General features: G+C 46.7%; 4 protein-coding genes across 8 annotated transcripts; 2 read left to right on the forward strand and 2 right to left on the reverse strand.

The window, feature by feature from the left end:
- LOC131591537 (sesquipedalian-1-like) lies at positions 1–6,455 on the forward strand. 4 transcript variants are annotated; one of them, XM_058862346.1, is made up of 3 exons: positions 1–89; positions 1,057–1,268; positions 1,677–6,455. In XM_058862346.1, exon 3 carries the CDS (start codon positions 1,685–1,687, stop codon positions 2,492–2,494), a length of 810 nt encoding a protein of 269 aa, XP_058718329.1. In that variant the 5' UTR covers positions 1–89; positions 1,057–1,268; positions 1,677–1,684; the 3' UTR covers positions 2,495–6,455. The 4 variants fall into 4 exon arrangements, with proteins under 4 accessions (XP_058718329.1, XP_058718331.1, XP_058718330.1 ...); XM_058862348.1 differs by having other exon boundaries at positions 1,057–1,220; XM_058862347.1 differs by having other exon boundaries at positions 1,057–1,153.
- A 121-nt stretch (positions 6,456–6,576) lies between these two features.
- On the forward strand, positions 6,577–9,048 carry LOC131591539 (essential MCU regulator, mitochondrial-like). Its single transcript, XM_058862351.1, has 3 exons — positions 6,577–6,799; positions 7,299–7,439; positions 8,755–9,048. Exons 1-2 carry the CDS (start codon positions 6,644–6,646, stop codon positions 7,434–7,436), a joined length of 294 nt encoding a protein of 97 aa, XP_058718334.1. The 5' UTR covers positions 6,577–6,643; the 3' UTR covers positions 7,437–7,439; positions 8,755–9,048.
- Positions 9,049–10,553: 1,505 nt separating this feature from the next.
- Positions 10,554–12,837, reverse strand: LOC131591538 (NADH dehydrogenase [ubiquinone] 1 alpha subcomplex subunit 6-like). The gene is made up of 3 exons (XM_058862350.1): positions 12,665–12,837; positions 12,361–12,476; positions 10,554–11,196 (listed from the first exon to the last, which is right to left on the reverse strand). The coding sequence occupies exons 1-3, from the start codon at positions 12,789–12,791 to the stop codon at positions 11,065–11,067; spliced, it is 375 nt and encodes a 124-aa protein (XP_058718333.1). The 5' UTR covers positions 12,792–12,837; the 3' UTR covers positions 10,554–11,064.
- A 375-nt stretch (positions 12,838–13,212) lies between these two features.
- Positions 13,213–23,119, reverse strand: LOC131592146 (cytochrome P450 2D20-like). 2 transcript variants are annotated; one of them, XM_058863452.1, is made up of 9 exons: positions 22,704–23,119; positions 20,262–20,433; positions 19,367–19,519; positions 18,592–18,752; positions 18,301–18,474; positions 16,330–16,471; positions 15,529–15,716; positions 14,484–14,625; positions 13,213–14,355 (listed from the first exon to the last, which is right to left on the reverse strand). In XM_058863452.1, the coding sequence occupies exons 1-9, from the start codon at positions 22,914–22,916 to the stop codon at positions 14,177–14,179; spliced, it is 1,524 nt and encodes a 507-aa protein (XP_058719435.1). In that variant the 5' UTR covers positions 22,917–23,119; the 3' UTR covers positions 13,213–14,176. The 2 variants fall into 2 exon arrangements, with proteins under 2 accessions (XP_058719435.1, XP_058719434.1); XM_058863451.1 differs by lacking the exons at positions 20,262–20,433; positions 22,704–23,119 and adding an exon at positions 19,619–20,222.
- Between the last annotated feature and the right edge of the window lie 3,513 nt (positions 23,120–26,632).

Genomic DNA, 26,632 nt, shown 5'->3' on the forward strand with positions numbered 1-26,632 from the left:
GGGACGGCCCCGGCGGCCGCTGGAGCCTTCCCCAGCCCAGCCGCGGCAGGGCCGGGCTGCCCCGCACCGCCGAGCAGGAGCGGCCGGAGGTGAGCCGGGCCGGGGTGCCGGGGTCCCGCAGGGGAGGCGCTGGGCAAGGGCCAGGTGGCGCCCGGGCCGGGCCGGGCCGGGGCAGGGCGGCGGCGGGGCGGGAGCGGCGGCGGGGGTCGCAGGCACACGACGAACACACATACACGGAAGGGCACACGCACACGGAGGGGCACACACACGCACAGAGACACTCGGCCCCATTGCACAGGCGTGCGCCCGCACACAAAGACACAGAGCCCAGCACGGCACACGTGGGACCCCCACAGCCCCCTCGCGTCAGGGCCGGCCTGGGCCGCCACTGCTGTGCACAGCCTGAGTGTGCCAGGCTGGAAGCTCCCCAGAGCAGAGCACCTCCAGGGAACAGCCTTTCCTTGTGTCTGGTCGGGGTCTTGGGCATTTTTCAACTGGGGTCCGTGCCCCCATGTCCTCAGCCGTGCCTCACAAGCCCTGATGGGAGAGAGGGGCTCCGGGAGGGATTCTGGATGTGGCTCAGCAGTGGGAAGCTCCTAGCGCCCAAATCTGTCCTGGGAGTGGTGGCTGTGGTTTGTTTTCTGCATATTGCTATGTGTGGAGTTTTAGCGGTTGGAAATCCTTTTGCAATTGAACAATCCACAAAGGCTGTGCTGACTGTGACCTTCAAGGCTCTGTTCTCCTTGACTTGCCAAGTCGCCTGCCTCCACAAATGGGGCAGTGGGGTTCTACAAAACATTTTTTTTTTTCTTTTAATAAACCGAAAACAAACCCAGGAGCCAGAAAACAAAGCCACGGGAGCACTGGCCTGAGCTGGCATGGGGCTCAGTCTTTGAAGTGAGTGCATGTTCCCCCAGTTTTGCCGCCCCAGTTTCCAGTGCAGCTTGCCTGCAGTGAGGACCCTGGATTTCTGGGGTGGGAGTGACACAACTCTTAGCTCTGTCAGTCCCAAACTGTTTTGGTTTGTAACACCTTCATCCTTTTCCTCCAACGAAGGATGATGCTCATCACGCTGAAGCTTTGGACACCCTCAGCTAGGGAGCAGCCTGGCCAAGGAAGACAGCGAGGCTTTGCAGTCTGACCTGCACAGCTGGTACAGCACCTTGCACCCCACGATAGTGAACCTGCTGGAGCTGGGAGTTCTGCTGCTAGGAGGGCTGGTGGGTATGGTCCTGCATGGAGACAGGGAATAGAGAACGGGCAGAAGTGTAAGTTCCAGAGCCCTTGTGTCTGAAATAGTCTCCTTATCCTGCCTTCTAATAGAGAGCAAAATGAGTGCCTCGCAGGCAGAGAGGCAAATTTCTTTGATGTGCCCCATTAAAAACCAGCAGAGTAGATCACCTGTGGAATACCAAGTGAAACAGCGGTGTGGGCGTTCCCAGGAAAGGCAGGTGTCTGGGTGGTGAGGCTCGGGTAGTGACCTCCTCTTTGCAGCAGCGAGGAACGAGCCTGCCCTTTGTAGGGGTACCTGTTGAGTTAGACACTGTCCTGTATCAGTGGCTGCTGGAGTCGGGGCTACTTTTTTCTGGGAGCAGGATCAGGCCTCTTCTGGTGGGGTCAGTGACATGCTCCTCGCACCAAGACAACCTCTTCCCCCTCTCCTCCTCTGCTCCTAGGTGGGGCAATGAAGCTGAATGAGCGGAGCGTGGCCCACTATGCCACCTGCGACTCACCCGCTGACCATGCTGGCTTTCTGCGCAAGCGGGTGGAGCGGCACCACCACCATGCCCACCACCATGGCACCTCCTACCAGCGCCGCTGGTTCGTCCTCAAGGGCAACCTCCTCTTCTACTTTGAGGAGCGGGAGAGCCGGGAGCCCATGGGGCTGGTGGTCCTGGAGGGCTGCACTGTGGAGCTGTGCGAGGCCGCTGAAGAGTTTGCCTTTGCCATCCGCTTTGATGACGCTGGTGCCAGGGCTTACGTGCTGGTGGCTGACGGGCAGGCTGCCATGGAGGCCTGGGTGAAGGCACTCTCACGGGCCAGCTTCGACTACATGCGGCTGGTGGTAAGGGAGCTGGAGAAGCAGCTGGAGGAGGCCTGCAAGAGCTTGGCTGCTTGCCGTAAGTCTCCACAGAGGTCCTCCTCTGGCAGGAAGAGGCATCTCTCCAACCCTGCCTTGCAGCCTCTCCAGGAGAAGCCCACCACCCTGGAGAATGGCTACTCCACGTGGAGTAGTGGTGGTAGTGTCGCCGGTGGAGCCACCTGCAGTGACCATGATGGGGGACAAACAAAGCCCCCGCCCCTGCCTCCACGCCGGCGCTCGGCCGCCGGCAATGCCACAGGATCCCCAGCACCTGGCCTCTCACCAGCCATGCCGGAGAGCCCAGTGTCACCGGAAACAATCTGCTTCTCCAAGCTGCACAACTGGTACGGGCAGGAGATTGCAGTGCTGAGACGGGAGTGGCAGGAGCGGCAGAAGAGGGGACACCCGTGACTGGGGGTGTAGAACGCAAGTCACTGGCCAGCTGATGCCCGGCGGCCTGTTCTGCATGCAGAAGAGTGAAGGACACTGCTTGCCCCCTGCCCTCATGAGTGTCTGAGTGTGCAGTGTGTGTATGCTTTACTTGGGAGGAACCCAAATCTCCTCTCAGCTTCACATTTAATTTCCATGAGGCTTTATACAGCTGGAGAATGTGTAACACCAGGGGAGCCACCTTTATTTAAACTCTTTCTGCTGGAAATAGGAGCTGCCCAAATTAGCACATATGCAATGAACCTCAGCCAACGAGCTTGGCCACTTGCCGTTCTGACATGGTGGATGCTCTGGATGTTTTATCCCCTACCTCTCCTTCACCACTTTTTTTTGTTTTGTTTCTCAGCATGGAAGTTTGCTTTTGACCAGTGGTTACTGTCTGTGGTCTTGTACCAAAGTCCTTCTGCCTTTGTTCTTTTGCAGCAGGTAAGGCTGGGCTCTTATGAAGTGCCTCTGATAGGCCACTGGCCTCAGTGCACGCCTCCAGCCTTGTGCCTCTCACTACAGGATGTATAAGCCACTGCAGCTGTTGCTGGGGCTTTTGCATTGTTTTTTTATTTCCATCTTCACTAACCCTTCTTTCAGCTAAATCCTTCAGGATGTGGATATCATGATCTTGCAACTGTCTCTTTGTGTGCTCATACTCAGCAGCAAGCCTGAAATGGAGACAGAGCTTGGCCTGAAGCCACAGCGAGGACACCGGGAGCTCCCCAGGGCTGATCTGGACTCAGTCAAGTGGCAGCCAAGCCTGCTAATATTGCTGGCTCAAGGTTTCTCTGTTCCTAAACAGGGATGCTAAAGCCTCTTTGCCTGGGCAGGAATAAATTTCTCAGCCTTTGCTTAGACCACAGCCCCTGCAAAGTGCCATATAGGGCTCAGTCAGCTCATCGGGCTGCTTGCCCAGGAGGGTGTCCAGAGCCACACTTCTGCAGGGCCTCTCTCTGTGTTGTGGCTCTGCCCAGCTCCTGGCAGTTGGAGGAGAGGCTTCGAAGGAGTGGGGAAGGAGAGAGGGCTTCACTTCTCAGGAGAAGTGAAAGTGTGGGAGTGAGTTGTGGGTGTTGGCAGTGTCTGGGCTTGCCTCTCCAGTGTCAAAGCCATATTGCTGCCTTCTACCAAGCCTGCACCTGGCCTGCAGGCACTTCCCTCTAATTTCATGTCAGCATTGCTTGCCTGATCTCTGCAGCACATCCTGTTCTCCCAGCGGGCTGGGAGGGCTGCAGGGAGGCATGCCTGTTGCCTCACTATGGAAACATCATCATCCTTCAGGAGGTCAGAAACCTTGGCCACAAGGCACACGGTACAAGTAGGTGGGTGCCAAGTCCAGGGACTAGAACACTCTTGGGATGGGGTTTAAAAATCTCACTTATCTAGTTGCATGCTTCCCACCTAAAACAGTTAAACTTGGTTTTATTGTCCTGTTTTATTAAAGAGCTTTGCTAGGAAAGCAAAAGCCCATTTCAGGTCATGGCTGGCTGGGGACCTTTCTGGACTTGAACACACTCAGCTTCCTATTTTGCAATAGCCTGTGGAGGTAGCCAATGCAGAAATCAAATTAGTTCTATTAACTCTTGGTGCCTTTTAACGTGTCTCTGGTAGTTTTGGATGATGAGCTTCCAGCCTCCTGCCTAATTATGGCTTGATGGTATATTAGAGTAAATCAGATCTTAAATTAGATCTTAAAAATTATTTTGGGCAGTGAGAGTGTAACCTTCACTTGTGAGTAATGCAATCCAGTCCTCTCCAGTTCATGGTTGTATTACTTCACAGTAATGGTCTTCAAGTTTGGGAGGATTATTTTTGTTCCGCTTTTGTGAAAACCATTCAGAAAAATCAGGAGTAGGTGGCCATGGGGCAAGGCCCTGGCTTCATCAGCAGCTCAACTGGTTGGACTTAGGGGCTATTTCTGCTTCCCTACCCTGCTGCTTGAAGAGTTCAATACTGCAGCATTCCTGGCTGCATATGTGTCCCTTTTCCCATGCCAGGGCAGCAGCGTCAGGGGATTACATTACCTGGTGCCTCCTTGCTTTGAGCATGGGTATTTTGGGACTAAGGTCAAATTTGTCACGGTCAAAGCATTTTCCTGTGGTTTTTGTTTTTTTTTTTTTAATATAATACAGAGAGAATATTACTGATGTCTCAGATTAACATAAAGCAGATTGACAGTAAAGACTCAACTTCCTAAACAAATCAAAATGTGGTGGCAACTCCTACGTGAGACCCAGGAATTGTGACTGACTTGAAAGGGAAAATAAATTAACGAAGCCAGTTCTGTCAGAACTGAAACTGAGACAGTATTATTCATTTAAGGGCAGTTTCATTTTTAAGAAGCTTAGTTTGTCTTAATAAGCCAGGATTGTGCCCGTAACACTACTAAAGAGCTTATATTTAATGCTTTAATCTGTCCCATTCAAATGGCACAATTTCCACGCTACCTACCTTGGCGTTAGCACATATCCCAGCTAAATCCCAAATCCTGCAAATGAGGCACTGCGCTCTGCTTTCCTTCTGATTGCGTTTGCAGTAATTTGGTGTTTTATTCTGCAGTGCTGACAAGAAAATGGCCGAATCCTGATTCACATTTATGCTCAGCCCAGCCATCCATGCCTTTGGTAGGTCTCCAGAGCACTGAATGACTTTGGATGTGCTTGATCAAGGCTTCCTCACCATCCCAGGCAGGCCCTTTTTCTAAGTGAAAAGGGCCACAATTGCAGCCATGACTAAATTTGTATGGGAATACAGGTGTTTTAATGACCACTTGCTTCATTAGGCAGGAAGCACCTGAGTGCTGCACTGCCTCCTGGGAGGGGGAGGCAGCCGAGCCAGCCCAGCTGAATTGGTTGTGCTGTCAGTGCCTTTGAAGCAGCCCCTAAGCAGGAGGTCGGGATTTCAGCTTCCTGAGGTTGAACATTTAGCTGCCTAATGGAGCAGCCGGTCTGTCTTTCTGCAGGCAGAGATTGTTACAGGAAAGGCAGAGAGTTTTCATTGCACATTGTCCCTGGCAGCAATATAAGACTCATTGCCAGCCAGGGTTTTTTTTCCAGTTGTTCAGGTTTGGACTGTTTCACCTCCTGTCTCCACTTTCCCTTCTTATTTTTAAAAATAGAGAATGTCTATCTAAACAGATTCCATGGCAAAGGGGGAGCTGAACACTGAAGGTGAATGGGTACTTTTAGAAAAGTACTGAAGTAAGATCCTTTTCTAAGAATTTTCTTTAGGGCTCAAGCAATGAGAGAAAAGTGCTAAAATCTAAAAAAAATTGAAAGAGAAAGGGCAATTCTAACATTGCCTTTGTGAGCTGTGCCAAGAAGGGCTTCTAATCCTGCTAAAATAGTTGATTAAATCCTTACATTTTTCTGATGCTGCCATTTCAGATTTGAGCCTGTGCTGTATAATTTCTGCATATCTTTATTTTGTAAAACTGTGTTGTTTTCCACTGAGACCAGGTGAAGAGTAACCTGAAGGTTTTACCCGTGGCCACTCTTAGCCACGTGGTGGACAATCATGACCAAGATCAGACATTTTGTGTTACAGTGGCTACCGCACTGACAGTGCCTGGTAGTCCCCTCAATGTTACCTCTCTCGGCTGCCTTTGTATGGAAGCTGAAAAAAAAACCCCGCTGAAATGCACAGGGGCATCTTTCACCAGCAGCACCAAACTCGTGTTCTCTCCGCACAATTACCTGGAAAACACTACGAGCAACTGCCTTTCCAAGTGCTTCTATTTTAGGTAGGACCTGTTCCTTTTTTTTTAGGAGGCGGTTTTGCATGCGCCTTCGTTTTACACGAGGAACTTGTTATTATACATTGTATTACATTGTTTAGAGTTTGTTTTACGCGCGGAACTTGTACTACGCATCTCATTACATTGTATTTTATGTTTGTATTTTATGCCACGAAGCCGAATAAACCGGTTGGATTTGTAGCCCTTGCGCTGCCATTGGAGCCGTGCGGCCCCGGGGCGTGTCTGCAGGGCCTGGCCATTCCCTCAGAGCCGGGGGGGGCGCGGCCTCGCCCCGCGCATGCGCAGCGCCGATCTCGCCGCCTCCCCATAAACCTCGCGAGATCCCGGCTGACGCCTGGGCTGGGCCGCGGCTCGGGGCAGGCGGGACGATGGCAGCGGCAGCCGGGCGGCTCCTGGCGGCGACCGTGGCTCGCTCGGGGCGTGCGGGCTGGGGTGAGCCGGGCCGGGCCACGGCCGTGCCGCTGGTGCCCTCCCGGGGTGCCACCGTCACCCGCAGCGGCGCCATTTTGCCCAAGCCGGTTAAGGTGAGTGAGGGGCGAGCGGGCGGGGGCGGCAGCGGTGGCCAATCGGGGAGGGTGCAGCTGCCGCGGGCGGGGCGGTGGGCTGAGTGACAGTGCCTGGGGCCAATGAGCGGGGGGCAGTGGGCGGGGATGCGGAAGCGCTCGGCAGCGGGAGGGAGACGGGAGCGGCCCCCCGAGCGGGCGGGGCTCACCCGGCCCCTGCCCCCCGCCTCACCCCGAGCGAGGCAGCGCTGCGGCCTAAGGGGGACAGCAACACCGCCTCGCCATTCCTAAGGCACGGGTGTTCCCTGTCCCGGGCTCCCCTCTCGCTGGTGCGGGAGTATTTGTAATATATTGTACTATAATAAAGCGCGGTGCGGGGGTTGGCACTAGGGACGCAGATTGTTCTTCTGGCCGCTTCCCGGGCCCTCCGCGCGCCTGTGGAGCCGGGAATGTGCCGGTTCAGCCAAAGTGCGACTTGCCTGGATGTAAAGATCCACTTTTTACAATCGACTCCTTGCAGACGCCCTTCGGTCTCCTCAGAGTCTTCAGCGTCGTGATCCCTTTCCTGTATGTTGGTACTCAGATCAGTAAGAACTTTGCAGCCTTACTTGAAGAACATGATATCTTTGTCCCAGAGGATGACGATGACGATGATTAAAGGGTATGTCATTAACTACACCAGCAATCTAATAATTTGTGCTTCCCGTTTGGCTTGGGGTAGGGAGAATCTCAGACAAGGAAATACAGCCAGCAACAGCTTAAAAGACACATTTGCAGTTAAACACATGACACAGACATGTCTTTGGCTATCAAATTTTTTGTTTTGTACCAGAGTAGGCCAGACTGCTATCTGTAATCTCCACACCATGCATTCCTTAGAGACTGGAAAAACTGATGACGTTTTCCATCTTGTCAACTAAATCAGAAATAAAATGTAGTCAGTGAGGGTCTATACTGCAGACAACAGGGAGACTTAAGTGTTCCTACATTACACATCCAAAGAAGTACAACAGAGCTGAAGAGGGGTCTGAAGCACACCTGTTATGAAGAGTGGCTGAGGGAGCTGGGATTGTTTAGCCTGGTGAAAAGAAGCCTCAGGTGCAAGCTTATCACTCTCTACAGCTACAAAAGGAGGCTGTAGCCAGGTAGGGTTCAATCTCTTTTCCCTATTAATAAGCAACAGGACAAGAGGAAGTAGCCTCAGGTTGTGCTAGGGGAGGTTTAGATTGGATATTAGGAAACATTTCTTCAGGGATGGAGTTGTCCAGCATTGGAGCAGGCTGCCCAGGGAAGTGGTGGAGTCACATGCCCTGGAGGTAAGGACATGGTTAAGCACAGGACTTAGAAGTATTGGGTTAACAACTGGGACCCAATGACCTTGAAGGTCTTTTCCAACCTAAATTATTCCATGATTTTGTTCTACTTATTTACCCATTTAAAGTCTTCTGTTTAGAAGTCTTCTTCTAACTTATGGAATGACTCTTAAAACAGAATCACATACTGTCTGAAATTCTCATATAGGTGAACAATTTATGAGAATTCCAGAACCCATCAGAACAAACTGGTGGGTGTTACAACACAGATCTCTGGAGTAGTTAGACCATTCAGACTCATTGCAGAAAGGAAGAATGGAAATAATTCACCTTTATCTGCACTATGCTACACTTTGTACCATTTTCTATTACTCTGTTTAGCTGCTCCTGTGTTTGGTGTATTTGATTATTTATAGATCAAAGAAACTATTTTAGAGAAGTTGTTGTAAATAATGTTGATTTATAATCAGTTTGGTGGGTGTATTCCAGTTATTAAGGGGGTTTCCAGTATGCACTGTGCAGCTAAAAGCTAAGACTTAAAAGATTGCAGACTGCACTGGGCTGTTGGAAACTCCCTTTATGTAAACTCCATTTTATGTAGTTTTGGGAGGATAGACTGCAGCTCTGTAGCATATCTGTAACAGCTTGTTTTTCTATTTGCAGCAATGAAACAGAAGAACAGAAGGGAGAAAGCCATTGACAAAACAATGGTTCCAACATCTGTCACCTGTGTTTTGTCCTTCCTAAAGTGGACAGGGGGCTTTGTATCCCCTTTTGCCAGTGAGTGTCCTGCACATCTCTGTATGCTGGAAAGCTGTAGATCAGAGTTGAAGGAAATGCTTGATAGGCCCTGTGTCCTTGCACACACATGCTCACCTCATCAAAGACTGCTTGGGATGCCTTGAATTAGCAACATGGGAAACACTTAATTAAAGATCAAGAGATTGACATGTGCAACTTTGGTCCTGTGTTTTTATACATTATTTGCCTATGTCCTAGCATTTCTGTCTTAACCCTTCTCTGTCTGTATGTCTGTTCCAGTAGGGAGGCTCTCCTCATGCTTATTTTCTCTTTTGAGTCCTTTCAATAACTACTGTTTTACAGGATGTGGAATCCTAGGGGAAGCAGCAGCCCCACAACACAGTCCTGTTAAAGAATGGAGTGCACATCAACAATGGCACTGTGGTTCAACAATGTAGCAGCTGTATCAGATGGGGACTGTGCCATTAACTTCACCTCACTGAAGATGAAAGACAATTTTATCATCACAGTTAAAACTTTCAGTGGCTTTGGTAAAAGGTTGAGATCACCAGTTGCAAATGAACTTGCTCATGTTTTTTATAGCATTTAATCTCTGAACTCTGGCTCCAAGTATCTAGTATTTCCTAGGTAGTTCAGTCCTTCCTCCTGAAAGAGCCCTAACGTATTTGTTTTCTTCGCTGCATGAACTTCAACTCCTCTTTTCAGAAAAGTGTTTGCTATTGCACTTAAATCCTTGTATGATATGACTTTACAGGTCTTCTCTGCTGTTATGGCACAGGAAGAGTATCTTTAGTCACATCTGACCAGCTGTTCTCTCAAAATGAAACCTTGAGAGGTTGGTCAATTATTTCTTTTTCTTAAACCAGCATTGCCCCAGAGTCTCATGGTTTCTGGTCACTAGATCTGGTCTCTTGACTGGCCTTTCTTCCTTCCTTATTTGTGTTGCTGTTGAAGTGGGAGCAGTGTATAGTTCTAACAACATTTGTTCCCCTCTTCTTTGGCACAGCTTTTAATGTTTGCTCAATAGCTTTCCAGCATGGCTACTGAGAAAGAAGGGAGCCTGTAATCTGAGTAACCCCAAGAGCTGTAGCTAAAGGCAGCTGTCAGGTTCCTGAGTCACTTGGTATCAGAGTTGCCCCCTCCTGACCCAAACCACCTGAGAAGTGGTTGTTCCAGTTTATATGGTCTTGGGAGCCAAACTGTACCTGCTTCTCTTTTGTATGCTGCCAAAATCCTTTTCACTGCTTTGTCCCACAGTCCCTCCGGACTGTGGCACAGAGCTCCTCCTGACTTTGTCAACCCTGTCCTTAAAAATATACCAACCCTGGAGCCCCAAGGTACCTGTGTACACATCCCTGAGGAATGTTGTGTTACAGTCCTCACGGGGAAGAAAACCCCAGTACTTGCAGGATAAAAAGACATTTATTTAGGCTGGAAAAAAAGAAGTTTTAGTGTACTACAAATATCCAGTGCTGGTCACATCTGGAAGAGTTCCAGCACCTAGTTACTTGCTGAAAACCTGTTCTGTCTGGTGAAAGAATAAATTCTCCTTATCCCTCTCAAAAGAGAACTGGTAATTCCTGATTCAGTGGATGAGGTGATGGCAGGACACCATCTCCTGCTCAGCTTCCTATTCTAGAAAATGGTACAAACCCTTTTTTCCAGGTAATTTCATTTTACAGCAGAGAAATGGACTCTGCTGATGTTTTAATGCAGAAGGATTTATTTGCCTATAGGATTCTATATATACTCTGTGAGAAACTGAGACTAATGTCCAATAAAAACACATGGTCAGCAAAGTCACGGCATGAAACTGCAAGACACTGCATGAATACATCTGTGCCTCAAGCACAAGAATATTTTTGTGAGTACAGTGGCTTTTCTGAAGGCCCACCCTTTTCCTCACAGAGCTAACATCTACAGATGGGGCTGCAGGCTAAGCACAAAGACCCACAGCCAGGTTGTGTTGTGGTTATTCAGCAGACACCCCAAGTCAAGCGATGGGAGAAATACCAGCCACTGAAAATGCACATTGGCAAAACTAGGAAATTACAGCTCTTCAAACAGATCATAATCACTTGCACATGCTCTGGATTCATCTTGTCATTTGGCTCCTAAGATGCTAGAGAATCTCTTTGTATGGATATTTTTTTTTTCTATTGTATAGAACTTTATTTGTAATATAAGGCAGGAAGACACAGAGTCAGTTTCTCAGGGATTGTGGCCCGCATAGAATTTGGACAGAAAGTCTTTAGGCTGCGGGGTTTCCGTCTCGTGGAAGTACCTCATGATGTGAGTCCTCTGCTTCCAGACATGAATGGTTTCTTGAAGCTCCATTTTCCCCTGCACACACACAAAAGAATTTTAGACTAGTTGGCAGTTAGAGCCCAAGTCTAACCACACAGTGCTGTGAAAGTTATTTGATTGAACTTAAAAACACCTACAAAAATAACAGCTGCATCAACAGTTCTGTACTCCTACATGTAGCCTGCATGCATCACCTACTCTGACAAAAATACACTGTTCCTGCCTTGGGACATAAGTTGATTTCTCTGCAGCACAGCTTCCCAGCCCTGCGAAACAGGCAAGAGACTCTGTTCCCTTCTTAAAACTTGCTTTGTTTCTCTCCTGACCAGCATCTCCCATAAAATTCTACACAACATTCCTAACTTTTGAGCACCTCTACTGAATTTGGGTGAACAGCAACAAATGAGCTGCTGCCAAGTGCTTTGCAGTACCACTGCCACTGAGCCATGCAACTTCTTCACAGTTCTATTGTTTTATACTGGTTTTATAGGATGGTAACACAGAGTAAAATAAGACTGCCTGGAATTGTCACCTACCATACTACCTAGGATTCTGTTTCCAGATTTTTTCATCATGTAAAGACAGAGTAACTCTTCTTGAGATGCAAGAAACAAAACAGCTGAGCATGACAGTCCTTGGCTGGAAGCTTTCTAATGCATTAGAACTGCAGAGGTCAGTTACTGTTGCTCAGACACATTTTGAAGCCTGTTGTGCTGATAATTGCTTTGAAGCAGACAGATCTCTCAAGCCTCTAACACCACCAGATGTGTTACAGAGTGTTCTGCCACCCAAAACCAGCTTCCTATCAAGTACTGACACTAATATATGTTTCAGAACCAGGGAAGAAAACCATTTACCAATCCAATAAAGGACTGTAGAGGGTAGAAAATTTAATTTTTAATAGTAAACTAGTGAGCAGCACCTCTTTCTCCTTTCTTTGATTGCTGTTGTTAAAAAAAAAGACAAGCAAGCAACAAAGAACAAAGTATTTTAACTACCGCTTTGCTTGACATACACTTGCTGAATTCTGAAGCCATCTGACCCCTTATAAACAGGTTTGCCAACACAGATATACCAATCCAACTGCAAGAGGCAACCACTCCATAGACAGGCTGGTACAAAGCTGTCTCTTTCCTCCACCACATTCACCACCAGTCATCCACATTCTCTGCAGCTTCAGCAAAACAGAAGTAACTGTACCTTAATAACCAGCATGTCTATCACGCGTGGATCCGTAACGTGGGCATTCTTCATGAACATCTCCCGCACCTTGTTACGCCCCTGTTTCACCGTGATGTCCAGCTGGTACAGGTGCACTAAGAGAAACACAACACCAACTGCGATCATCCACGTCGCTCCGCACTTGTTCCACCGGCAACGTGTAACTCAACCCTAAAAATCGCTACACTGTCACTCGCTCATGCGACGCCCGCCGGCTTCACCAATGTCATTAAGGCCGTTCCGACCTTGAGCCCGCGCGGCAGGCCCCGCGTCCCTCACCCACCCGTGTTGGGCACCTCGCGGTACCAGGCCCGGTACAGCTCCCTGACGCGCCGCTTCGCCTCGCCAAGGTCCCGGCTGAAGATTGGCTTCACAGCGGCCGACACCACCCCCTTGCCCGCCACCGCCATCTTGCTGCGGCCGCCACTTTCCCCGCCGCCCGCGGGAATGCGCCGGGCACGGCAACTTCTCCTATTGGCCGGCTGAGCTGCCACTCCAGCCTTACGGCCCGGCCACCTCTCATTCGATTGGTCGGGAGAAACGCCAATCACTGCTGCTGCAAGGGTTGGGTGGGCGGGTGGGGAGCGGGTGGGCGGGTCAATCCCGGGCCCCGCCTTCTGAGGCGGTCGGGCCAGCGCGGCCCCTCAGAGCCCGCTCCTCCCTCAGGGCAGGGCTGGGGCTGTGCTTTGGAGCGATCAATTCATTCCCTTTCCCCCCAGAACGCTGTAAGCGGCTGCTGTTCGGTCGTGCAGCTAGACTTTCTCTCAGTACACCCTTGCATGATAGAAAGACAGTCCCTACTCTAGCTATACCCACGTTTTTTCCTATTCTTTGAAGTTATTTTGTAGATTAAAAGCATAAATGTGCTGTTCCTGCTGAAGTTCAAATCTTAATTATGTTAATAAGTATTTGCATAATTCAATAGCTTTCGTAGCTTCCAAAATTACTGCTACACAAAATTACTTCTGCACACATGCATTCAATTTCAGATTATTTTATTTTTTCTTTCGTGGTGGTTATACATAGGAGCTCCTTTGTGCTATTGTCTTTTCACATGTGGTAATTTAAACATCAACTTATCTGTACATTTTGCAAAACAATTTGTCAGGAATATTGAAGAAAGGTAACTCTGAAATCTATGGCCATACAGTTTCAAACAGTATAACTCCATCCCTTTCTGAGTTCCAAACCTGTCCAAGAGCTGACTTTATGTAATGCCAAAAAACAAAAAAAAAAACCAAACAAACAAAAAAAAGTTTTAATTAGAGGACATAGTAAATCTAAACAGCAGGATTTCTCTTTAAATGTATTTTCGAAATTTCTGTATTTCACAAGTGACCTCCTGTGGCTGAAACATATGGATTATTTATCTACTCCTTGGTATTTACTCCTACTGGATGGCATAGTGTTATAAGGGTTGTGAGGATTAAAACTTACTTTCTTGGAAGCTGTAAATTAAGACAATGCAATATTTGTTCAGCATACAGAAGGGTGTAATAAACAGGAAGGAATGAAGGGGACATGTATATCTTGGATGGTAAGATTTTTCAGAAGCACTACTCTGAAACTACATTTTAATGTCACCTTGTTGTTGAAGCTGAAGTTCTCATCTGATTCAAGAATCACGACTAGAATTAAGCTAAACAAGATATTTGCCTAGATCCTTACTTTACACAGATGTGGCCCTCTGCACAGACTTGAGATTGAACCTGGCATGATCCTGCCTAGACCTGCAATGTTTCTGGCAGAGTTTGGGTGGGTGGTGGTCTGTGAGTGAAAGGAGAATGGTGTGCATTTATCTTGCGAGAGCTCGCAACAGGTATGGGTGTGGAGAGTTCGTGAGTGCAAAGTGAGCGTCCTCCCGTGGCCTGGGCTGCTCCTCAGGGAGCACGAAAGTGAATTTCTGCAGGAGAGTGGTAAAGAAGAGAAAGAGCTCCATCCTGGCCAGCTGTTCTCCTGGACAGGCACGTCGACCTGCAAGAGAGGGAGTAGGAATTGTCTGTCAAAGAGGGCAATCATCGATGCTAGAATTGCCGCAGCGGGAGCAGATCACCCTCCTGCTGTGCTTCTGACTTGCAGCTGGATCCTCCCCTCAGATTTACCTGCTGAGAAGGGCAGGAAGGCCTCTGGTTTCACAAACTGCCCCTTTGCATCCAGGAAGTGCTCGGGGTAAAACTCGTTTGGTTTCTCCCAGACTGTCTCATCCTTCAGCACGGAAGACAAGTTGGTGATGATTGTCGTCCCCTGCACTCCCCCACAAGAGGAAACAACTTAAGTGGGAACAGCAACATTATCTTGGCACAACGGAACAGTGCTGGTCCCTCTTTAGTCCGTGTCTCTCATCTAATAGCACCCATTTCCACTTCTGCATCTTATCTGAAGCAGAGGTAAAGCAGGGCCCTTTTCCAGTGGCATATGGTGCCTGCCCTACTCTGTGAAGCATCTGAACTTTTGCAGTTTGTATCCTTACAAAGGCTGTTGCATGCAAATGCCAATTTCACGGTTACACAGTGGAAACAGCCTCTGCTTCTCAGATCCTCCTGGACTTGTTTTATAGCTGCAGAGAAAAAGCTGACTGACAGACTTCAAAGCCCAGCTTTCACAGGGACCATGGAAAATTGCAAAGCTTTCCTGTTTCGCACATCAAGGTTCTAAGTCAGAGGAAATACCACACAGCTACAAAAAAAAATTACAAAAATATCCCAGGCTTGAATTCTGCCACTGCTGCCAGGGCAGCTGCTTGTCACAGCAGAACTGGTCTGAATGCCAGTGGCATTTGAGTAGCTTCAGAGGTTAGAATTTAACTACTACCATCTCAGGAAAGCCAGTAAGCTGGTGTTGAGTGCCTCCAGAGAGCCTGTTAGGCTTCTTCTGACAGGCAGTGAATATCACGGCTCATCGAGAGGCAAGGAAACCTTTGCACTGAGCTGCCACTGCAGTTGCGTTCCCATACAACAAGCGTAAGCTTAGAACACAGGCATAACCTGCCTGAATTTATCATTTCAAAGTGTCTTATTTTAGTGCTCAACAGTGACTGTAATTGGGACTGGAAGTGCAATGCTGCAGGGTGGGATGGGATCATCCCCACCCCATGCCTGGCATCTGCACGAGGAGAAGCTGCTATATTGCTTATCTGGTCACGGTCACCTTGGGAATAAAGAAGCCTTGCAACTCAGTGTCCCGGTACGTCATGTGAGGTAGCCCAACAGGAGCAATATCCCCACAGCGCTGTACTTCATGGATCACAGCATTAGTGTAGGGCATGCTTGCTTGGTCCTTCATGGTGGGGGGTCTCTCTCTGCCAATCACTTTATCAATCTCTGCCTGGACCTTATCTGGAAGCAGAACAGATAAAGAATTAGAGATATAATAACCAGATAACCAGAAGCAGCTGGTATAAGCTGAAGGAAGACTGGCTGCATGAGATTGTAGGCACTGTATGAGAACAGGACAAGCAGTTAGAGACAGAAACAGAAACCCGATGGGAAGGCATTTTTTAGTTGATTGGTGACTCTGTATAACTGTTCTTTGCTCATAGCATCTCTAATAAAGGCCTTTCTATTTGACATGCTACCTTACCCCTCCTCTATGCAGCTTGAAGGCTACCTAGGTGAGCAGCATTAGAGAATTTAAACCAATTAACATCTACTCCAAATGCGGAAGAGGGTACACTGATCACTGCAAGTCCCAAGGTGAAGCCCTCAAAATGAAGGTAGGAGTGAACTTGCCCTTTGAACTCCAGTAGTTTTATCACAGCTACCCCTCTGAACAACTGTTTGGGAAGTGTTTCTCCCGTGTTTCTCCTAGACTAACAATCACCAAAGTTGTTCCTCATTGCAAAATCCATGAACTGCTGTTCGTCATTGTGAAACCCTTGTGGAAAAAATGAAGGGAATTGAAAAAATTGAAGGGAAGAGGCTACACTTCTCTAAGGAAGTTTTAACTTACTCTGTATTTCTGGGTGGAGAAGCATATAAAGCAATGCCCACCGAAGAGTGGTGGAGGTGGTCTCAGAACCAGCTGTAAACAAGTCTACAGCCACCAGACGAAGGTTGCTATAGTGGAAACCATTCTCTTCAGCTGCCTTACCCTGTGGAGAGAAAAAAAGTGGGTGATTGAAGCTGGGGTATTTTCTAGGCAAGAAGACAAGACCACTGTCCAGAGAAGTGCTGAGAAGCAATAGATCCATTTTTAGCATGTGTTCCTGTTCTTCATTGGGAGAGTAAAGCACAGCCCAGGCAACAGTCTGAGCATGACTGATGTACTTTGTAACTGTGTTAACTCCTGTATTTGAAAGTCCTCAACCACCTCAAATATACTCGGAGAAGAATTCTATCCCTGCCTTCAGGACAGAAGTAAATGCCTTGCGCTCTCAGCTCAAACACACAGCAGGCCCTTGCCACTCACTGTAACATCTTCCCCCAGAGGAGGTGGAACATAGTTATTCAGGGTTGATCAGAGGATAAAAGCCCCAGAGTAGAGAGGAGGCTGCCCTGATGTGGCAAATGCAAAATTAGCATTATTTTAAGGCAGTTATCTCTAGCTATGCATTACAGATTCTCACTGCTCCTGCCCTGGTATTTTCTTACAATTAAAAAAAAAAAAAGGGATCAGGGTTATCAGGTTAAAGGATTATTGCTGCCTATTAAGCCTGCAACACCACTTTCAGCAAAACTGGTCTCTCATCCAAATGCTAATTGAGCTCAAATTTGTTAGCATATGAGATATGACAACCTCTCTGCATGAGTTCATCTGCTTGTCTTTTCTAATCCTCTTTATACTTCCCTTTCCTAAGGACTAGCTCCTCTTAAGTTATACTGTATATTTAGATGCTGTTGTAATATGGATAGCAATTAATAATGCATTTAAGACTCAACTGTTATTCCTATAAAAGATCTCAGACAAGGGAGTTTGGGACTGACTTGACCAAAGTTAACTCAGGAGAGGGATTTATCAGACTGGCTTATCAGGTGATGTTAGTGAACAGAAGAGAGATGTGACCATAGTCAGGCTTACATCCAGCTCCAAGCTGTACTGCTCAGTGCAGAGTAATGTGGGTCACATTGCTCTGCCCATGCAAGCTGTGGGGGGGCAAGGCATGGGCTGGAGGAGCCTGACACCCACAACATGGCAGGGTTTGTTATGCAAAGCAGCAGTCCAGCCTGAGGACTTGGATGGTGGAAGTGACTTGCAAGCAGAATTTGCTAATATTACTCATCTGGCACTTGAAATTTAGTGAATCCGTGTGCAGAAACATATGGCAGATGGATGGGCTGACCAAATATCTTTGATTTTATGCTGACTTTGTGCCTGACTGAATTAAAGGAAAGACTCCTTTTAATTTCAGTGAAGTTCAGATTTAGGCCTTCCTCTGATATGTAGAAAACTAGTTCTTAGCAAGTAATTCAAAAACATACATGCCAAAGGAGACACTAGTTTCAAATCATAACTTGGTTTAACAGCAGGCTATGGACGGGGCAATGACACAAAAAGTCAATCTGTTCCTCCAGTTCTGTGACTGATTTTGAGGCATCAGTCATTGAAGCATTGACATTACACAGAATCTTGCATGCTGACTTATTTCCTGGTGCAAACCTAGGACAATTAATGAATTCTCAATCATTGCCTTTTAAGAGCCTTCAAATTTTTGTAGGCTGGAAAGAGGGAAATTTCTAGATTCTGAAGGAAATGCCAAGGCAGAAAACAGAAACAAGAACATCAGCAGATAACATGGTGTCTTAACCAATAAAAGAGGTTATGGCATGAAGAATATCTTCTCAAGATACAACGTGGAATGAAAAAGTAGGAAATGAGTTGGTAAGAGGTTTTATGCAGCTCTGTGAGGAAAGCCAGTTTCACAAGCTTGAACAGGCAAAGAAACTACTCCTGACCCCCGAGGGTCTGCTAGTGTCACCCTACCTTCTCCATCTCCTTTAAAAACACATCCGTGAGATCTCGGGTGTAAGCAGGGTCCCACGTCTTCATATGCTTATCTATGACCACATCTATGAAGTCCATTAACTCCTTTTGTGCTCGGAAGGCTTTCTGTGGCACTCCAGGGATGCGCAACAAAATGGGCACCACATTAAGAAACTGGGGTGTGAGAACCAGAGAGAGTGAGAGAGAGAGAGAATATATTACATGATGCAAAAAAAGAAAAATTATGAAAACACAATCCTCTCAAACAATAGAGGGAAGCTTGTGGTTTACCTGAGGCAGGAATCCAGTTTCTTCATTCAAGGAATTTTGAAATAACCGTGACAACTTGTTGAATGTCTCATCACCGTAGTCAAAACGGTCTCCAAAGACAATGGTGCAGATCATATTGCAGACAGCATTATTTATAAGAACATGTATATCAAAAGATTTACCTGGAAATGGAAACGGAGACCAAGCCATGAAGCTCAGCAACACCAAACTGCTGGACCTCATCTGTCAGCAATGAAAATACACAAATACCACCTTGATGACACCAGGAGAAAAAGCCCCCAAACCACTCAAAGCACCACACTAGGAAGTGGAGATCATCTCATTCTTACTAATATTTGGTTGATCTATGTTTAAAGAAGAAAACTCCCAAGAAAAACTGAGTTGTAGGGTTGTTCTGTGACTTGACAGGTAACACTTTGTTCTGTGTCTGGATAACAGGCTGTGAACCCTCAGCTGCACTTTTATTGCATGTGATAGTATCAATATGTTCCATTAAACTTCATAAAGTTAGAGTTACTGAGCTCTGGGAATAATTCTATTTTACCTCTATATTTCTAGTTTCCTATTTGTTTACTGTTTCAAATGGATTAGTGTTACAGTAGCCCCACTATGTAAAGCAGAAGTGGCGCCAAGGAGTGCACACCGACTAGAAACACTGCATTTTCATGGGAAGAGAGCACTGCATGCAAACAGGAATGGCTGTAGGTATTACTTCTCTCTGCATCACTGTATTGCCTTTTTCTGTGGTTTCCCCATCCTTGTGGATGTCACAAACCTTCTTCAGACTTTATTGCAGAACAAAGAAAGCCAGCTTCCTCTACCACTCGCTCCTCCAGGGATTTCTTTCCCATCCCAAAGTTCCTCAGCGTAGATAGTGTGAATCTCCTTAGCTCCTTCCAGACATGCCCGTATCTTGCTACAACAATCCCTGGAATTGTGGATGAGCAAGAAATGTCAGATATCTGACTTGTACATCAATAAAATTTTGTTAGAGAACAGCAAAGTGAGTCTGGAGGTAGGTACTCACTTTGTACATCTAGATACAGGTGAGTGGACAGATGGAACAGTCTGACCTTGTGCAGCTTGTTCAGACAGCAGTTCTGAAATGGATCACAGCACCTTCCAATGCCTGTGCATGGCTTGCAAAGGTGCAGTGGGGATCCAGTGGGATCAACCAGGGCTGCTAAGGATAAAGGAATTCCCCCCTCCAAACCATTCAGCATTGCTCCAGTTCATTGTGAACCGGGACACAGCTTGTGCCACCACACAGGAGCTGAGGATGTGATGTGGGCAGAAGGCAGGAAAAGACTCTGTCTGGAACAAAAGTCACTATATTTTTTTGCAACAACTTACATGTAACATTTTGCATAAGCATTTTGTCTTACATAAGCAGCATAAGCACTAACAACACTGTGGGTGTTGGGAGCTGGCAGAAAGTTGTACCACTTATAGTGTCCTTACAGAGCAGAAGTGTGTGTTTGCTGGAGCCATATTACAACCACCAAGGGGAGCCCCCATTTAATCAAATCCCAGTTTGTTGCCACCAAAGGGTGCCAGACATACAAAGAGGTTGACTGGGGGATAGGGTGAAGGTGCACTGTACTGAGAAAATCTACCCAATCCTTATCATGCTAGTGCCATCAAGGAATGCCCATTTTCATGGGACTTGCCTTCAGAATTCTTTCCATAGCCCATATGTTCATATATTGGAAAATACGGCCGGTCAGCAAAGTCTTCTGATTTGTGGACCAGGGCTTCCTTCACTGTTTTATACCCATTCAGAACTACCACGTTGTTCCAGCAGTTCTGGAGACTGAAGATGTTTCCAAACTTCTTCTGAAGCTGCCAAGATAAAAAAGCATGTCCCTGAAAATGAGCTGAGTGTAACATCAGAAACATTACCATATCCTTCCTTAGGGCCTTTTCTATTTAGTGAACTTTGAGATGCTTTTATTCAGAGATGTTCAGCTGATCTTTGACCTTTATCTTTGCAGTGCAACAGCTCTGAACAGTGCCAAGCCGCAGCTGTAGCAGGGATCAATGCCCTGTAAATGGAAAAATTTAAAATACACCTATCCTGGCCAAACTGTTGTCATGAACACTATGCAATACTTTTAATTTTGTCAAGAACCTTTTTGGGGATTTTTAAAGACTGCATACTCAATGATTAATTATTTCCTAAGGTCTCTATTTATTTTGATCTAAAAGACTAAGCAAGTTTTGAGTTAGTCTACTTCTGCTGAAGGAAATATTGATAATAGGTGATATGTAATTTTTATTTAAAGATGCATTTGTACCTAAGGCCTACCCAGAGTCAAGTTTCCAGAAACGCGGCTGGGAAAGGCAATTCCACACTGGAGTTTCAGGTCAACTTTCTCCCTAAAAGGAGTGTACACATCTAGTATGACACCTTACATCTACTGTGATCTGTAAGCCTCATAAAGCTGAATCAGGATGGCTGCACAGGTAATCCTGTCAGCCATACACTCACCATGGGAGCTGGTCATGGAGCAAAGCCTTCCCCAGCTAGACCGGCCCTTTAACAGGACAGACTCCTGGGAAGGCAGGTCAAACTTCCCCTGCCAGTCAGGAGCATGGAGCAAAGCTCAGAAGCATGTTGTTCAAAGACAGTGCAATAGTAGCAATGCCCCACAGTTTTATTTTATTTTTTGTTTTTGTTTAAAAGCTAAGATGCTTGATTTCTGCACTCTAACATTGCAAGAAACTGAAGTACTTAATACTGTATTCGCAGTAGGGTTGAAAAGGGAATTAGCACTTCACTGGCACTAGAAATACATCATTAAAAATTATTACTGCTCAAGATTGTGGTTAGCATGACCCTGACATGATATGATTTGAAAATGGTAAGCTTTTGGGCTACTTGCAAGCAAATAATACAGATGCTATATTTAGTTTCTCCACTTGGCAGGTTTTGGACAGGCAGCTGAATAGCGCTGTCCTAGAAAAGAGGCCTTTAGAGTTTGCAAGCTGAAGCACAAAACACCCATGGTTTTTCTGCTGCAAGCCGTTAAAGACATGCTTTCCCTTTGAGAAAAGCTAAGCCCTGACTTTGAATAGGAACACTACTGAGATTTTTGGGCATTGCTGCTGGGGCAAATCCCACGAGCTGGTCTCTTTAACTGAAACTGTCACATGCCTGCAGGCATGCTTCAGTAACTCACAGGGAAGCCTGCCATTCCTGCAGCCACATTCCCAGCCCACAGATACTTCTTTGTCTTCTCTCATTTGTACATCCCCCTGCTCCTTTGCGTCCAAGCCTGCCCACATGTTAGGCTGACAGCCAGCACCTATCACTGGGGCACAGCAGTGGTGTCCCACTGAGCTCATACAGAGATGGGGAGATAGAGGTCGGGGAGCGTTGGTGTGTGATTATCTCTTAATCTGTTTGGGCCAGAGTCCTGTTTGGTTAGAGTCCTTAGGCAGTGACTTGCTTCATCCTGGACTTCGGAGAGAGCATTGCCCTTCGGCTTTGTGCAACGGTAGTGATACTGAAGTTGGCCAAAAATAAACTTTCTAACATAAGCTGAAGTATTAGAAAGCAGGTATTCTTTATTTAGGACTGGACTCTTCTAACAGAAAGAGTGTCATTAAACTTTACAACAGGGTATTTATTCCATCATGATCATACATAATCACTACAGCGTGCTTCACAGCTACTGCATAAACATCATTTTTCATAGGACTTACGTGCACGTGTCTGTCCTTTCATGGTCCTAGGGGGTCATCTAAAGGTGTCTCTGGGAGTCACACTCACTGAGTGCTTCAGTATCACCGGTGACCTTTCCTTGAACATTTTCTGTGGCCATGTGCTGTTGTTCCTTGTTACATAACTTGCCAAAACACCCACTATATTCCTCATAATCTGTTTATCCACTGTTTCCAGCTATGTTTATCACTCTGTGTACATAATTTTGCATTCTTTTATCTTTTTTTGCTAGTTAGTCTTAAAGCTCTATCTAGCAACTTCAGGGGAAATGCAAATTCCTATACTCTGTGTTATGTATCTGTAGCTGATGCCAGGGTGTGACCCACCCCTCCTGGGCCCACGGTGGATTGTATGTGGAGTGTTTTGTTCAGGGGCTGCCACTCACCTGGCCGAAGGAGTGGTGGGGCTTGTGGAAGTCAACCGAGAACATGGTCCCGATGAACGGCAGCGAGGCCGGGCCTGGCGGGTAACGGCTCCAGGTCTTTCTGCGCTTCATGAAGTCAAGCAGCAAAGTAAACACTGTAAGAAAAACTCCCAGTATAGAGATGTTGCTCCAGACGGATGACAGCTGGGAGCCCAGCCACAGGAGCAATGCCATTTTGTAGCCTGTCTACTCCTTGATCTTCCTCTTTTGACCCAAGACTGTTGCTGCCTCTCTTTGCCTTTTCTCTTCTCCTCCCTCCCACTTTCTTGCCCTGACAGCTGCCCCTTTCTCCTTGCTTCCTCCTTTTCCCCACACTGCGTTTTTCTGCTGCTCCTCTCTCCCTGCACTTGCTGCCTTTTGAATGCAAAACTTGGCTCTAATTATAAGCTCCTCCTCTGCTCTGTTCAGCCTTAGGGGAGTGGTGACGAGAATCATCTCTCCTCCTCCTCTTCTTTTTCCAAAGCCTGAGCTGAGGGCTGTGCCTCTGTTGCTGCTGTAAGTGGCGGGTGGTGCTAACAATGCCCTCAGCGGGGCAGGGCTGGGTGAGCCCTGGGTGTTTGGATGCCTTCTCTCGCAAACAACGAGAAGTTTACAAGCAGCCAGTCTTGCTGCATTCTCATGGGGCGATTTGGAAAAAGTTTGTTTAAATGTGTGTCACCTTCTCGTCAGCACTGGCAAGTCAAGGAAGAAGCAGCTCTGAAACACAGGTCATACAGGTTTCTGTTTGCAAGCTAAGGATAGGTTCCATTGGAACTTGGGAAAGTTCAGGTTAGATCGAACATTCCCTAACAGAAAGCACTTACTACAGAAATTAGCTTAAAACAGGCACCTGAGATTTTAAAAATAATTTATGTTTCTAGGATTAAAACTTTTTATCAAACTCCAAATGTCAGTCAGCACAATGATCTCAGCATTTGTAGAACACAGCTCAGCTACAAGGAAGAAGTCACATGTATTACAAGGTGCCTCAAATATCCAGCCTTTGGGGCAGCAGTAATGCCAACACAATTATGGAGTTAGTAAAAATATTTTCTGAAGCAGCACAGCTGTGTGCTCCTGGCATCTCTGCCGTCAGAGATCAATAAACCTTGCCCTTAGGACAGGCAGCTCTAGATAAAAAGAAGCAGTAAAGCCATCACAGCTTGATCTGTGATCTCAGCATGATCAGAGGAAAAACTCCTAATGGAGCAGTTGCTGCAGCAGTGATGGAGAGCTCAGGCTGCAAGGCAATGCACCTACAAATGCTGTGCAGGCAGTGCTGGTGTGCAGCCAGGGCCTCAAATGCCCTTTTCCCTGTGAGGGGAGGCACCTCCATGCTCATTATCTGTGTGCTGATGTTACCTTGCTGGAGTCTCCGTAGCAGGATCCTGTTTTGAAAGCATCATGACTCAGGGTTCAGGATTTGTCTCAGGTAGTTTTAAACAAATATGTAGAATGGAAAACAACTGGGGGAATTACCAGCTCCCACACAACTGAAGAACCCTGATTTCTTTTGAGTTACAGAGACATGCTGGGGTAGTTCACATATCTGGAGAGCTGCCACAATGGGCACAGTGTCTTCAGGAAGAACAGGATGGAAACAGTGAGGAGTGGTTGTGTGTCGTGCAGAGAAGTGCCCAGCACCTGGCCATGGGAGAGGTGATGGGCTGAGTGCCTGTGGACAAGGAGAAGGCGGCAAAGTGCTATGGGCAGTGTTGTGCCAGGCACTCACAACAGACTTCTTGGGAAAGGAGAGAAAGTCGATAGAGCCATCCCTCACAATCACAGGCCTTAGGACTAACTCACAGTGTGCTTTAATTGAAGGGCTGCATGGTCAGGCACAATCTGGATGGTTTCTCAAGTGTGCTCAAGACAGTTTCATGATGCATGTGATTGATTAGACAACTGGAGGAGATGCTGTGCTGGGTTTGCTGTTCACAAAATAGGAGGAATTGGTTCAGGATATGATGGTCAAGGATAAATTTCCCTGCAGCAACCACAAAACTGTGAAATACTAAGTCCTGCAAGAAATCAGCAAGTACAAACAGCATTACTGCCCTTACCTGCAGAAGAGCAGGTTTCATTTTATCCAGAGATCTCCTTTGCAGGATCCCAAAGGGAGCTGCCCTGGAGAGTGAAGGGGCCCAGGAGAGCTGGTTGTTCTTTGAGGGCGACCTCCTCAAAGCGTGAGATCAGTGTGTCTCATTTATTTCCTGGACACTCTAAAGCCTTTAACACCATTTTCTACAGCACCCTTTTGGCTAAATCAATGACATACAGACTGGCAGATAAAGTGGTTGGGTGATTGTTCTGATTGTGGGGCTGAAAGAAGTGAGATTAGTAGCACAGAGTCCAGCTGATGGATGATCACCAGTGACGTCCCTTAGATGTCTATACTGGGGCTGATAAGGTTTAGGTTATTAACAACATGGCTGATGGGACAGAGGGCACTCTTGTCAAGTCCAGCCTGGGAGAGCTACCAGACCTGAAATCTGTGGTGTAACCTGGAAGTTTGTTGGCTTTTGAGTACCCACCACATTTCAAACAGCTCTTGTGTTGAGGTCTCAGGAGACAGAGCTGAACAGTTCCCTATTCAGTGGGCTGACTTGAGCAGGAGTTGGTTGAATGATAAAAGTTGATCAAGGACTTCCTCCTATATTGATTTTAGTGACCCATGCACTCAGATGACAGTGGAAAGATGGGAAATGTGGTCCCAAGAATGTCAGTGGACATTTCCTCATCACCCCACCAGTAAAGGGATGCTACCTTGCCTGTTTCACCTTATTTTGAGATAGACCTTTATGAATTTCAGCTGAAAAATATCCACCTAGGTCCTTTCAGTTTTGCGTACCTTGGCTAGAACCAAAGGCTGTTGAACTCCCACCATTCACCTGTGGGCTCTAACAAGGATGGTTCATCAGAATTCAGAGAGTGGATTTAATTTTAATGAACATCACCCTGCAAGGCCATCAGAATAGGAACTCTCCAGCTACTCTTGCTTCCTGTGGCTCAGCCATGACATAAAGTGACAAAGCTGCAACCTGAGAAATGCATCAGCTTAAGGAAAACAAAAATCTACACTGACACTGACTTCCCAATTGACATCTTTCCAAAAGGTCACTTGGAAAATGATCCTTTCCTGCAAACTTGACAGCTCCTCCACTTTTGCCTAGTAGCATGGATGGCCAGTCCTGCACAGGAGTGGAACAAGGGCTATAGCTTCATAATTTCAAAAGAAAAGTTTTCAAAGACAGCAAAGAAACAATAGACAACAAATCTCTTTCTGACAGAGAGAAAGAGAAAAGGGTAATTATTCTTCTGAAGAATGGAAAATGCTTATTTGCATTTCTTTTCAATAAAGTAATATTTTCAGCAATTTTCAAGTCAGGGAAAAAACCCCTCCAAATCCATACATATTAATTTTATCTAACTGCTGCCCTGCTGTGCTGGGTGCATGTCTTTGTGCACAGTCAGTTTAAAGATGAGCTAAGTGGAATTACAGAAGTTACATGCAGACATCACCATTCCTTGAGTGAAGACACCGAAATACAAAGAGAAACATATCTTTAAGGAAGAAAAAATATATTAATATTTCAAAACAAAGCATCCAGAAGCAAGATAGGAGTTGCCTGTTTTTTTCTTTTTTTAGGCAATTTTAGTTGAGCCTTTTTGTTCATACTGTCCATAAGATCATATTTAATTATAATTACATGCTATATTTCCTTTATTCAGTGCACAGAATAGGTGATGATCACTTACTAATCTGGTTTTAATTAGAGCATTTGTCTTCAAAGTCTATTTTGCCACCTACTGTTCGCACCCTGCCCACAAAGGTGGTTTAGATGGGCTTTTCCACAGTGGTCATCAGTGAAGCTTGCATGGGTGAGGAGCAGGCAGCCATTTTTCCCCAG

The sequence above is a fragment of the Poecile atricapillus genome, chromosome W (genome assembly GCF_030490865.1).
Source record: "Poecile atricapillus isolate bPoeAtr1 chromosome W, bPoeAtr1.hap1, whole genome shotgun sequence".
Classification (NCBI taxonomy): domain Eukaryota; kingdom Metazoa; phylum Chordata; class Aves; order Passeriformes; family Paridae; genus Poecile; species Poecile atricapillus.

Coding starts and splice junctions, on each gene's coding strand:
- LOC131592146 (XM_058863452.1), bottom strand. CDS start 22,916: ATGGCATTGCTCCTGTGGCTGGGCTCCCAGCTGTCATCCGTCTGGAGC. Junction 18,475..18,591: donor AAACTGGATTCCTGCCTCAG/GTAAACCACAAG, acceptor CTCACACCCCAG/TTTCTTAATGTGGTGCCCAT. Junction 14,626..15,528: donor AAGGCTTCTTTATTCCCAAG/GTGACCGTGACC, acceptor GGGGGAGTGCAG/GGGACGACAATCATCACCAA.
- LOC131591537 (XM_058862346.1), top strand. CDS start 1,685: ATGAAGCTGAATGAGCGGAGCGTGGCCCACTATGCCACCTGCGACTCA.
- LOC131591538 (XM_058862350.1), bottom strand. CDS start 12,791: ATGGCGGTGGCGGGCAAGGGGGTGGTGTCGGCCGCTGTGAAGCCAATC. Junction 12,477..12,664: donor CCGCGAGGTGCCCAACACGG/GTGGGTGAGGGA, acceptor TGTTTCTCTTAG/TGCACCTGTACCAGCTGGAC. Junction 11,197..12,360: donor TAGACATGCTGGTTATTAAG/GTACAGTTACTT, acceptor GTGTGTGTGCAG/GGGAAAATGGAGCTTCAAGA.
- LOC131591539 (XM_058862351.1), top strand. CDS start 6,644: ATGGCAGCGGCAGCCGGGCGGCTCCTGGCGGCGACCGTGGCTCGCTCG. Junction 6,800..7,298: donor TTTTGCCCAAGCCGGTTAAG/GTGAGTGAGGGG, acceptor GACTCCTTGCAG/ACGCCCTTCGGTCTCCTCAG.